The following is a 13,945-nucleotide window of genomic DNA, read 5'->3' on the forward strand; positions in this document are numbered from 1 at the left end:
TCACTATGTGGCAAGGTCGATGATTATGAAACATATGAAACTTTACTGACTCTTAAATCTTACATTTTAAACTAAATAAAATTATTACATTTCAGTTAATTGTATCTCATATCACACTCTTCACACAAAATTGGGGGTGCTGAACGGCTGAAAATGCCTAGCAAAATATAAAGGCACATCTCATTACATTACATTACATTAAATTACATGGCATTTAGCAGACGCTCTTATCCAGAGCGACGTACAACGAAGTGCAAATCAAACACAAGTATGAGTGCTAAGAGGACCTGAGAGGACAGTACAGTTCCGAGTCCTAGTGTAAACATACAGATAATCAGAATCCTTGAAGAGTACAATCAACTTCCAAACTAGCATACCACAGTTGGCAGCTAGAATACCCTGAGTACAACAATACAGCAGCCAATAAAAAACAACAATATCTATACAAGTAACAATATCTATACAATCTATACATAAGTGCCATTACAGTGTAAGTCACACACAAGACAGAAAAGAACACCACTACGTAGTGGTAAAAGATGCTATATAAATGCTGAAGGCGCTAGGTGTCAGTAAAAGGCTAGTTGGTGGTGAAGTGCTATATAAATGCTAAAGGTGCTAGGTGGTGGTAAAGTGCTATATGAATGCTAAAGGTGCTAGGTGGCGGTAAAGTGCTATATGAATGCTAAAGGTGCTACATGGCAGTAAATTGCTATATGAATGCTAAAGGTGCTAGGTGGTGGTAAAATGGCGCTGTGTGAATGTCTCTGCAGCCCCAGACGGCGCGGGAGCAGCTGGCTCTCACGTTGGGCGGAGGGGGGCTGAATTCGGACGCCCCGCGCACCAGCCACGACTCGCTGCACTGCTCCAGTGGCTACAGCACGCAGACCACCACGCCCTCCTGCTCCGAGGACACCATCCCCTCCCACGGTCAGCCCTGCCCCCAGCATGAACCCTCCCTCCCAACCGCATGACCCCCCCCCGCCCGCTCCCCACCCTTCTCCCCCTGCAACGGTTCCCTTGCCTTTCAGTACCGCGTACTGCGCACCCAGTCGACTGCCGGCCTGCTAGCGCAGTTAGCGCCCACACCCAAAAACAATGGGATATCCGGCTACCTGCAGCTAGCTTGTGGAAATGTGGAGCCGAAATGGCCTCCCAGTGACTTCTAAACAAGACAGAGCCATTGTGGCTCAAGTGGGCGCTGAACAGTGCGTTTACACCTTTGCTGATATTATCTCTGCAGCTAAAAGCAGTGTTTGCACACAGCAGAAAAGCTTTAGATTGTTCTGAAGAACAACATTGTGAGGGCGTGACCTGAGTTTAAATCATTTATTTGGATAATACGATCCTGAGGCAACTGTCATCTGATATTATTGACCCAGTCACTGTCCAAATGAGGTCTTAGTGAGGACAATGTTTACCTCATATTCAAGGTCATCTTTGGGTGTGTTTTACACGGTATTGAAAGTTGAAAAATGACGTATCCATAGATTTTGTTTTTTTTTGGTTTGTGCACTGTCACTTCAAGCTGAGCCTGGCTGCTACGCACACAGAACAGAGACCCTGCCCACCTCCTCTGCCTGTTTATCCCTTTTCAACCCGCCTGTCCGTCCCTCTGCCCGTCTGTGTCTGTCTGACTGTCTCTGCCTGTCACCTCCCCCGGCTCATGCCGCATATCGTCATGGTTACGGCACGTGCGCGCGCGAGCGTCTGTCCCGGACGACGCAGGATGTCTGGTCCGTTTCGGACGGCGGAAGCCAAGCCAAACATCACGCAGCTTACCCGTGTTTTTATGCCATTTCCGACACCTCATTGAACATCAGTAAACGTCTGTAACCTGTTTGATACTATTAAAAAATACAGTCCCGTGGAAAGGTTTTTACCCCCTTCCTAATTTCCTTTATCGCTGCACGTTTGTCACACGGAATGGTTTCAGATTTTAAGACGAAATTTTATTTTAGACGAAGGAAACCTGAGTAAACGGAAACCGCATTTGTCGAGTTGAAAGCAGTTTTGCAAAGAAGAGTGGGCTAAAATTCCTCCACAGCGATGTGAAAAACGGATAAAAAAATTCTAGGAAGCTTTTGGTTGCAATCAATTTCTGCTAATTATCTGCTTGTTTAGCTCTCCTTCAGCAGAAATAAATGAATAAGTAAATAAATTAAGTAATAATTGTAAAAATATATGATTTGATGAGATATGCATTTTGTGTTTATTCTGGTGTCCTTTGTCTCATATTACATTTTATCTAAAGATCTGAAAGCAAAAACAAATCCGCAATAATAGATTAAATCAGGCAGCGGACAAATGCTTTTTCACGGCACTGTAAAATAATTTTTAATTGTGTATACGTTAAATGTAATTCTATATTCTTTTTCAGCTGTAAAGAAAGAACCTCCTCTTTATGGTAGGTTTCTGTATATTATAGAATTTCCCTTTTTTTTTTTTTTTTTTTTTTTTGCTCTGCATTTCTGTTCTTAGAAACATTGAAAGCTGAGTTGGTTCAGTACTTTCTGCCAAAAAAGTAAAAGGCTACAGGGTTCTGGCTGTGCGTTTGGGCCACGGTGTGTGGCCTATTCATGACATGAGCTGTCTGTGTGTGGCGGTCTCAGCCGGGCCGCTTGCCCTCTGCGCCTGCTTTTGAGCCGATAGCAGGTCATTGAACCCTCTTCCAGGCCCGCTGGCTCGGCCCTTATCGGCTGTCCACTTCCTTCAGAGAGTGACCTAATGTCGCGTGACGTCATTGGGCCCCGCATGCTTCAGTAGGGAAATGCAAGGTTAGCTTTGCGGCAAGCGGCCTGTGCTAAGTCATGCCGTGACCTTGTGTTACCCTGTGTTAGCTGCTTGTCTAAAGGGACGTGTCTGCTGTCGCAGGATGGTGTGTTTGGTAAAATGGCCGGCGTGTTTTGTAAAAAGGCCGCCATGTTTTGTAAAAAGGCCGGTGTGTTTGGTTAAAAAGCCAGCGTGTTTGGTAAAAAGGCTGCTGTGTGTTAAAAAGACCAAAGGCCGGTGTGTTTGGGCTGCTGATCTCCCAAGTAGTGAGAGACGGACGGTCCCGCCCACACCGAACTGCACAGGACTATGGGAGTTGGAGTCTTTCTGTGCCGGCGCTAATGCTAACGCTAACATCACCTCTCTCCCCCCCCCGCCCCGGTCCCGCAGACTACGACTACATCTCCCTGCACGGAGGCGAGGAGGCGCACGAGCACCCTGAATTCGACCGGTCCTCCACCATCCCGCGCAACAGCGACCTGGGCCAGAACTACCGCAAGCTGTTCCAGAGCAAGCGGCCCGCCTCCACGGTCAGCCTCCTGGCCGAACCCGAGCCGCTCATGGGCCAGAGCCACGTGGCCACCATCCGCCGCAAGCCCTCCACCAAGCCCAACTTCCGCCGGGGCACCATCAGCGGGGGCGTCCCCATCCCCATCTGCACTCCCCAGGTGCCCCTGTCCCACTCCCGGCAGAACCTGTGCACCTCCACTCAGAGCCTCAGCTCCGCCCCGCCCTCCGCCTCCCCCTACTACACCTGCATACCCCCCCAGGCCCTGCCGGGGCAAGGGCAGCCGCCCCCGACGGCCAGCAAGCCCCAACTACCCCAGCCGCTCCAGCACCATCTGCCCCAGCAACAGCACAATCTGCCCCAGCAACAGCAGTATCTGCCCCAGCAACAGCATCTGCCCCAACAACAACAGCATCTGCCCCCACAACAGCAGTATCTGCCCCAACAACAACAGCATCTGCCCCCACAACAGCAGTATCTGCCCCAACAACAACAGCATCTGCCCCAACAACAACAGCATCTGCCCCAACAACCGCAGTATCTGCCCCAACAACCACAGTATCTGCCCCAACAGCCGCAACATCTGCCCCAGCAGCAACAGCATCTGCCCCAACAGCCGCAGCATTTGCCCCAGGTGCAACAACTGCCCCAGCAGCAGTATTTGCCCCAACAGCAACAGCAACAGCAGCAGCAGCAGCAACAGCAGCAGCAGCAGCATCTGCCCCGGCAGCCCCACCCGCACCAACAGAATCTGCCCCCACAGAATCTGCCCCGACAGCCCCACCTGCCCCAGCAGCCCCACATCCTGCCCCCTCAGCACCTCCAGCTCCAGCAGCAGCTCCACCCGCAGGCGCAGCACGCCCTCTACAGCCCCACCCCTGTCGGCACGGTAACGACCCCCCCGCCAGACCAAGCCGCTCAGGAGGCGGAGCCATCGGGGGGCGGGGACATGCTGTCTCAGATCCGCGGCGTGAAACTCCGCCGGACTCTGACCAATGACCGCTCGGCTCCCATGATCCCGCCCAATCACCATTAACTGTGCTCCGCCCAACCCCCGTCACACCCAATCACCTTCAACCGAGCGCATCACCCCTCCCAACAAATCGAGCTGAATTCAGTTTTGTTTCCTGTTCCCTGTTCATTTCAGATTTTCCTGTTTGTTTCATATTTCTCTGTTCATTTGTTTGTTTTTTGTAGATTTGGGGAATTTGCAGAGGTTTTTTTTTTTGCCGTTTGTGCTGTTAAAAAGACTCTTGTTGCTGGCGATGACTCTTACCCGCCGTGATTCAGCATCGCCACGGAAACCGTGGCCTGTTTTCCAGCAGTTCAACAAACGCTTGCGGCTCTTTCAAACTTCGCTCCTGAAAGCTAAGTTATACGTCCGTGTGGTTGCTGCAGAAGTATATATTTTAAATGATTGCCTTGCTTACTTAGCACATAGTCTTAAATCGCCCGTGGAGGTTCGGACGAAAAGCGAACGTTTAAAAGACATTTGTATATATTTAGCATAATCGAAATTGAACTGGAGACTTAATGGTATTTAGTTTTATTAGATGGCGCGACACTGGCGTCTTCGTCTTCGAACGAGCTGGGCGTCTATTTTTGTAACGGACCTCCGCCCTGGCTCCGTTCTGGGACGGGCGATGTTGGGTGGCTGTCGGGGACAAACCCAAATCGGAACGAGACTGAGATTTTGTTTCAGGCCGGGCGAAATGGACAGAAGATGGAAGAGGTTGAGAAACCTGCCACCTTTTGCGCCTCCTCATCGTAACGTGGATTACCGTATTCACCTCCCCGTGTTTTCATGCTCTGACCACTTGGGGGGCGCTCACGAGACGCGTCCCGGCTGACAGCGGGGAGGTTCCGATACGGGAGCGATCCTTCATTGGGCCGGGAGTTCCGGTACTTTTCTGGGCGCTGGTGTGCTTCTATGTGCAGTGGACCTGCTCACTCTGTAATGATGTAATGCCACCGTTGGTCGTGACCGGCTCAAAGTCTACGGGAGTTTTCTTGCGGATGCTGGGATGTCTGTGCTAGCCTGATTTATCGATGTTTGCCTCATTTCAATCAATAAAACCCTGTCTGTTTCCCCTCGCGCTTCTCATTTTAAAAGGTGACACCTCTTGCAGGAAATCAGGTAATTTTACAGTAATAAAAGCTTACATTTGCTTGCTTGGGAAGTTAGTCCTTTCTGCAGATGGGTATTTATAAAAGGAGGGTTCTGTTGTGGCTCAAACGGGGTGAGCCTTCACGCTTTCAAGAAAAAGTGTAACTTTTGAGTTCCAGAGCCTTTTTTAAAGGAGTTTGCGCTTGTATTTTGTTGCAGGTAATGCTTGTTTTGTGTTAAAAGTGTGCCGCATTACGCGGTTCATATCCCTTCACAGTTCTGATGTGATTACTGCTGTACGATTTCCACCTATACGACTTCCTGCTCCCACCTTTACGACTTCCCGCTTCCTCATTTACAACTTCCTGCTCCCAACTTTACAACTTCCTGCTTCCTCATTTACAGCTTCCTGCTCCCTCATTTGCTGTACAACATTCTGCTATAGCTTCATAGAAGTCGCACGAGGCCCCGAAATCGAACACAATGCATTTCAAGTGCAGCTTCGAACTGGGCCATGTGCACGGCTACGAGGAACATCCAATATATAAAGGCTGAGTTTTCTCCTGTGCAGGAGCATTGTGTGGGACTGATCTAAGCAAAAGCACACTGTCATTAGCAGTAAGGTTCTCATGACCAGAGTGGGGCGTGTGGTGGTCAGTAAATGCCTGTCTGATTTGGTGTTTGTTTCAACAGAATAAGAATGAAACCAGTTCATTTTTATTTATTTTATTGTTTTCTTAAATTAAAAAAAAAATGTGTACACAATCTTTTTGTTGCTTTAACTGCATACATGAGACAGACTTTCAAAGATCTTTCCTTTCAAGTAAATAAATATAATTTAATCTAAAGATTCTTGTTTTTTGTAAGACCCATGTCTTTTTAATTCCCACAAGTGAATCGAATGATTTGTACATGCTCAGTCAAGCTTCCTTCTCCAGTTCATAGGCTGTACCGTTGGCTGAAAAAGGAAAGACCCAGGCCATGTAACAGGGTGTAATCCTTGGGTTGGATCATCAGGACCATGTTACAGGGTTGTAATCCTTGGGTTGGGTCATGTTACAGGGTTTAATTATTTGGTTGGGTCCACCTGGCCGTGTTATAGGGTGTAATCCTTGGGTTTCGATCCTCAGGGCCATGTTACAGGGTTTCTGGTTGAGACAGTCCAGGTATAATGATAGAGGTGAGCTCCTTTGCTTGTGCCTCCCAGAAGCGGAGGCTGTACAGAGGGCTACAGGGAGAGAGCATGCTCCAGGTGCTTTGACAGAGCTTGAGGTGGGTCTGGAGCTTATCTGCAACTGTACAGTAAAGATTACCACCTTACACAAAACCTTAATGCGCCCTTTTCCAGTGTTTCAGCAGTGTGTTGCGATTGACATTAAAGTTGTATTTATCCTGTTTTTAACCACCAGTGAACCTATGTTCAGATTACACACTTTTTTTATCAACAGGAAAAAGGTTGTGAGGACATTTTTTGTTTCCATGGAATGACAATACAACCTTTTCACAAACCAACCCCAACCTTAAGGAAGAAGGTTTAAAACCCTGGACATATTTCCAGATAACTGCTGCCTTTATTAAATACATACAAAAATATAGAAACATTGGCACAGCATTGTTATCCACCACATCCTTACACACTGTAACTTTATAAAACATTTCTATAACAGTTCTGTACTGTGGGAGGTGACCATACTAATGTGATGACGATTTCGTACAGGGTGGGAGTGGTTTGATTTGTGGATTGGGTATAAAACCGGTGTGAAGTTTGGCACAAGTTTAAGAAACTGGTTTTTATTTGTCTTTTACTTTAAAATACGAGATTTCAGGTGCCCAAGCACATCTGTGTGTGATATGGTGTCTTTGCCTTGCTTGGCTCAGTCTAAGGATGTACTCTCACAGGGAGCGAGGGAAAGTTTGTGTTCTGGAAGGATGTACCAGTGTGTACTTTCACATCACAAGGAGGGAGAAACGTGAGTGTTTTCTGTTAGAAACGCACCTAGCCAGTGCAAACTCGGCATGTGTTTTCACCTGGTGGCGGCTCAGTTGTTGGGTTGAGGTGTGCTTAACCTCTCCAATGTATCCGTCTCCCTACCCTCTATGGGTGTTGATCTCTCAGTATAAATCTACATTCTACATTTTTATTAATGTTTAATGTTTAATGTTTAGTTGTGTCTGTATAAGCATCTCTGGAATCTATTACTCACTAAGTTTGTACAGACACATTTTACTAATCCACAAATCAGTTTTTTCTTTTTTAAACAGGTTTAGGATTTTCTTTCCAGGATGAATAACTGACCACATCCCACTGAAAATTTGTATTTTCTAGGGAGCAACAAATACCTGCCCAGTCACCGTGACTCAGTACGTTGCTCGGTGACTGTAGATCATAACCGGCCTATGATCTCATCTGACCTAAATGACACGTTACAGATTACATGGCGATTGCACTTCTGTGCGTCACCTGCGTTCTCACTGTGCTCCACTAGGGGGCGCAAGCACCCATGGATTATTCCACCCGACCGCTGACTCTGCAAGCAATTTATTTTACCAAGGGTTCAGTAGGCTACACAGTCTTAGATAAACAGCAGACGGGGCATAGTTTCATGGTTGAGGAAAAGTGCTAATTGAGTTTTGACCTCAAACAAGGTCAGCATATGTATGTTCAGTATTTTGCGTAATAACTTTCTTTGTCGGTTTCCTGTAGGCTATGTGGGGGGTGATTTTTGCATCGTTTTCAATTTAATTTTCCAGCCTTCCTGTAAAATTCCTGTTCATACTGTTACAGTCGCTGTACACCGCACTGTGTCGCAGCAGTGAAAGGAGTTTGAGTGCGTTGAGACGCGGTCATGTCGTCCGTTCCCTTGTGACTCACGCGCCAGTCATCGCTTTGATGTGGCGCGCATCGTTGAGTCACTTCCAGGAGGCCGACTCGCTGGTCACGCCGCGCTCCTCCTCCCGGCAGACGCGCAGGGGGCTACTGGGCCCGAACCTTCCTCTACTTCTAATCCAGATGGAAACCCGGTTCCTCTGGGAATGCCGTCATATCCGGCAACAATGAAACACGGAGCTTTAAAAAATGTTTTTGTGGGATTTGGATCGAGAAGGCTACCAGCGAGTCAATTTGGGAGTAGAAGGTCGATAATGCACAACAGTTGTGTAAACAAACGAAAACCGCATTACGCGTCTGCTGCTTAGCGAACACTAGTATGCGGAAAGATCTGTTTAAACAGTTGTAAGACATTTTATCCACACGGCCAGCTGAAAGCACTTAGTGGACAAAGGTGACGTGGCACTTGTGTAGTGAAGTTAACCGCAACGCTGGTATTTAAACGCTGAATCAACGGCTGCATGTCGAATTCTTGCTCGATTTGTCGTCGCCAGTGTGTTCAGATTTTCAGGCCGTCATGTGGCGCACCTCTGTGGTGGGTGTCATATCCCCGTTCCAGAAGTCTGGCTATCTGACAGCTCAGCGGTGCGATTTTCATTTGAGAAGTAGCTCAATAAGTGTTTATAACTGCTTGCTGAGGTCTGCTTTTGCAATCCGTTACTTTAAGTTTATTGAAAGATAAAACTTTTTTTATTATTTAAAAAAATTAAACGTAATGAAAATGTTTAGAATAATAACGTACTTGCATACAGTTATTTTACATTTGAAACGGACTCATTTTTCCCATTTCGAAATTTTTTAAAAGTACATTTAAATGTAACCTCATCGAAGGTTTTAGAATAATAAGGATATACACTCACCGAGCCCTTTATTAGGAACATAATTACTTTATTGCACCTACTTATTCATGCTAATTGTGTGGCAGCAGTGCAATGCATACAATCCTGTAGATACGGGTCAGGAGCTAAAGTTAATACTCTCATCAACCATCACAATGGGTAGAAAATCTGATCTCAGTGACTTTGACCATGGAAATAATTTAGATATAAATACCTAATAAAGTGCTCACTGAGTGTATGTTACATAGAGTTTCAGTTATTCTTTCCAAATTGTAACTGACCCACGTCTGTATTTTCATGAGATGTTTTACAATATTCATTTGTTTTGAATACTGATGGCGTGGTTTGCATATCTTGTATTTTGCATAATTGTCCACATAGCAGGATATTTAGTGTCTTGTCCCAGGGCACAACTGCTGAGCACTTCAACCTTTCAAAGAACCTCTTTAATACATTACACAATTACATTAAAGTTCCTCTACATTGCTGGAGTTGCAGACTCTGTGGCCCTCCAGGGCTGGAGTTTCAGACCCCAACTCTTTAGAGTCTGTGCCTGTTGTAAGAGGGACAGGTTTGGGAATGCCAGCCATTAGAGGGACAGGTTTGGGAATGCCAGCCATCAGAGGGACAGGTTTGGGAATGCTAGCTATAAGAGGGACAGGTTTGGGAATGCCAACCATCAGAGGGACAGGTTTGGGAATGCTAGCTATAAGAGGGACAGGTTTGGGAATGCTAGCTATATGAGGCACAGCTATTGTTCTTTTTTATAAAATTGCTGTATATATCAAAGCTGGTTCACTCTTATATAAGACATATACTTTATTGTACCCCATGGGGTAATTGATCCTCTGCATCTGACCCATCCTAGTTATTTAGGAGCAGTGGGGAGCTACAGTGCAGTTCCAAGGGACCAGCTCCAGTTCTCAGTCAGTGCCTTGGTCAAGGGTAGTAGTAGGAGTGTACCTAACCTGACGTGCATGTCTTTGAGTGTGGGAGGAGATCCATGCAAACACAGGGAGAACATGCTAACTCCATGCTGAGAGGATCAAACCCAGAACAGTGTTAACCTATTTCAGACCATAGTACCCTGCTGAAAAAGACACCTCAAGCTTTGTTTGGAAAAACAGCTTGTAGCTGGTTGACCCGTTCAGACCAGCTCCCAGCTTGACATAGTTTGACCAGCTCAACCTATGTTTTGGAACTGGTCAACTGTTTTGGTAGCTGCTTTGCCCAGCTCAGACAAGCTCCCACCAGTAGTTGCTTGACCAGCTCATACCCAGCTAGACCATCTTATGACCAGCTTGCCCAGCTCAATTTTGAAGCCGGATTTTACAGCAGGGTAAGTAACTGCTCTGATTTTACAGCAGGGTAAGTAACTGCTCTGATTTTACAGCAGGGTAAGTAACTGCTCTGATTTTACAGCAGGGTAAGTAACTGCTCTGGTCATCGCTGAGACTGCCATCCCAGGTCCTCTTCCTGTAGCGGCTTTGTGAAACGTGCGGTTTCACGGTGACTAATGCGTTTGATGCGGACGGTGATCCGCTATCGCGCGCGACACCGTGAGAAGCGCCTGCAGGCTCGCTCCACGCCCTGCGCGCCCCGCTCCGCTTTCCCAGGTAGCTCATTCCCACTCCCAAATTCCCTTGCAGCGCTCCGGATGAGTTCGGTACGGCAGCGGGATGAAAGGAATTCTGCCAATTCCGTCACCTGGATGCAATTTGCACAATGTATCCAAAATGAATACCATGCTGTACTGATTATGTGACACTGTTCACTGATGTGTCTAGGTCTGTTATTGACTGTTTGTATAAATGTATGTATAGATTTTCTTCCCCCACAGGGCTGTAGTCATTTCCCAAAACACTAGGTTCATTGTTGATCATCTAGACCAGGGCTGCCCAACCCTGTTCCTGGAGATCCACCATCCTCTAGGTCAGAGGTGGGCAATGAGGGCCGTATCTGTTTCTGGTTTTCATGTCAACCTCTGGCCTTAATTACTTCATTAGCTCTAACATTTATGCCATCTGATATTTCACCTACATTTCTTGATGAAGGCATTAATGCCAGTCAAAGACTGTTCTTGTGTCCCTGTATGATACGGTTTTACTGTGATCTAATCTGAGTGAACTAGTGTTGGTGTATACGGCCAATTAGCTCATTTAGCCAGGGCAATTGGTGGAAACAAAAACCTGCATACACATTGGCCCTCCAGGACTGGGATTGCCCACCCCTGCTCTAGGTTTTCTCTTCAACCTAACAAAGCACACCTCGTTCAACAGCTAGTAGGGCTGCCCAACCCTATTCCTGGAGATCTACCATCCTCTAAGTTTTCTCTTCAACCCTAATTTGTCATATCCGACTAATTAGCAGCTCAAGGTGACCTCTGGCTGTCGAACGAGGTGTGCTTTGTTATGGTTGGATTGAAAACCTACAGGACTGTTGATCTTCGGGAACAGTTGGGCAGCCCTGCTCTAGTGGTTGAATGAGGTGTCCTTTGTTCGGGTTGGAGTAGTGGTTCTTACTCCTGGTCCTGGAGAGCCGCAGGGTGTGCGGGTTTTTGTTTTCGCCTTAATATCAGCGACCAATTCAGACCCGAGAAAGCAGGTAAGGTGAGTTCACTGTGTCATTAACTGCTTTAATTGATCAATTAAGAGCTGAGTAACAAAGCCAGCACTCCCTGCAGCTCAACAGGACCAGACGTGTGTTCAAGACCGCGAACGTTCACAGCGGACTATGTTTGCAGCAAACCGTGACTGTTGAACAATTTTAAATTAACAAATGGTAGCAACTTAGAATATTAAAATGCTACTTAGCTGATTCCTTGCTTTCCTGTGATGACTTTTTTAAGGTAAATATTACATTGATTAAAGTGTATTAGAACAGCCAAAAAATTGTCAACTTTTGTTCTCTCTGCGTTTTCCCCACCAGTAGCCATTTTTGTTCACTGTCCACTACCTTTTCAAACTGCTATCTAACGTTAGCTAATGTTTGTGGCAAACAGAAAAAAAATTCGCTAACATTTGCCTACTCAAAAGCACATCTGGAGTGACCACTAGGATGGAGTGAAAACCTACAGGCTAGCAGATCGCGAGGAACAGGGTTGGGCAGCCCTGCTCTAGACATTAAACATGGTGGGAGTTTGGAGCTGTCTGAAAGTCATCCAGCAGGTCCCTGGGGGCGAATGCCTTGGTGAATGAATAAACATAAGCAGCTGATGCAGTTAGGGTGTTTGGCAGAGGTGTATTCTTAGCACAAGCGGCCGTGTGTATTTGAGATTGAGCGAGCGTCACTGAATGAGGTTCTTTGAGTGAAATCGCTGGAGAGGAGATCATACAGGAGGAGAAGAGACCCCATCGGCCACATCAGCCTAGAATCCTCTCCCTCATTCCTATCTTCTCTTTCTCCCTGTCCCTCTCTCCCTCCGTCCCTCCTCTTCCCATTTCTCTCTGTCTCTCTCCTGTCCCTCTCCCTCTTCTCTTTCTCATGCGGTCTTCTCCCTATCCTTCTCTCCTTCTCTCCTGTCTCTTCCTCTCACTCCCTCCTCTCCTCTCTTTCTCACTGTCTCTCCATCTCGCCTGTCTCTCTCTGCCTCCCTCCTCTCTAATACTCTCGCACTCTGTCTCACTTTTGCTCTCACTATTATCCTCTCTTGCTGTGTCTCTCTCTCACTATCACTGGCTGTACCTCTCTCTCTCCCTCTCGCTCCTTGCCTTCCCCCTCTCTCTGTTTCTGTCTCTCTCTCTCTGTAATAGGATGTTCTGTGCCTATGATTAGAGAACAGGAACAGGGTTTGCTGCCAAAAACCCATGGTGGCCCCATACGCTGCCTGTGTGTAATACTTAGCGTACCCCCCACACACACACACACACACACACACACACACACACACACACACACACACACACACACACACACACACACACACACCCAGCACCAGGGAGAGGCTGCAGCCCATCTGCAGTTCTGTGTGAGTGCGTGTGGTGGCATTGGCAGGGAAAACTAACCAGTCTGAGCAACACACTTTGGTTGAGTAGTACAGAGCAGGGCAGGTGGGATCTGATGAGATGGGGTTTGGCTCTGTCCGACAGCACCAGGGATGCCCACAGTTCTTTCATCCCGGCTGAGCTCACAATTCTACAATTTCATTGGCTGTTGCGCTAAATTAACGCAGATGGCTTCATTACCCGAACAGTTGGATCCGTTTGCCTTCACTAATTTAGTGAAATTAAATAATCTGTTAGTCTGTTATTAATAATAAAATAATCTGTAATCAGTTATTACATATAACATTAACACCTGGGGGGATCATGTATATACAGTATACAGTAATCTGCAAAAGTCTTAGGCGACCTACATTTTTTAAAATATGCATTTGGTCTTGGATGTTTATTGTTTTCTGCATTAGCGTGTCGGTAAAAAACAGCTAATTTGAGATTTCCAAAAAAATGAATCACCCCCCCCCACACACACACACACACACACACACACAGTCACTCAGCTACTGATTCATCAGTTGCAAGAACATAGTTTACATACTACTGTTCACATCCACATTACATTTGAATTACGCAAATACCGTCATTCATTCACAATTTCCATTTGAATAGTCGTGTGAAATATTTCCCCCACCTACCCATGTTCAAACTCAAGAGGTGCTATAGTGTTCAGGATATGTTTTTGTGCTTTCAGTTCCCTGACACAGGAAACTGTGGAGTGCGCTTGCTCTGGTTTTGCCTTTTATCTGTGATTATGAACTAAACCTGGGTTCATGTGAAACTTAACTGAACGCTGAGGCATTTTATCGTCTTTAGTTTTGAGCTGTTTATTAATAA

The 13,945-nt window shown here is 46.5% G+C and overlaps 1 protein-coding gene across 2 annotated transcripts in view; it reads left to right on the forward strand.

Annotated features, from left to right (window-relative positions):
• The window catches only part of mtss1 (MTSS I-BAR domain containing 1), a 64,968-nt gene extending 58,733 nt beyond the window's left edge, over positions 1–6,235 (forward strand). The window contains exons 12-14 of one of the 2 annotated variants that reach the window (XM_061219610.1): positions 774–930; positions 2,381–2,407; positions 3,163–6,235. In XM_061219610.1, coding sequence (XP_061075594.1) covers positions 774–930; positions 2,381–2,407; positions 3,163–4,316 — 1,338 coding nt within the window. In that variant the 3' untranslated portion in view covers positions 4,317–6,235. The remainder of the gene's footprint in view (positions 1–773; positions 931–2,380; positions 2,408–3,162) is intronic. The other variant, XM_061219611.1, reaches the window with a different exon arrangement.
• Positions 6,236–13,945: the final 7,710 nt, after the last annotated feature.

This window comes from Conger conger, chromosome 14, assembly GCF_963514075.1.
Source record: "Conger conger chromosome 14, fConCon1.1, whole genome shotgun sequence".
Taxonomy (NCBI): Eukaryota; Metazoa; Chordata; class Actinopteri; order Anguilliformes; family Congridae; genus Conger; species Conger conger.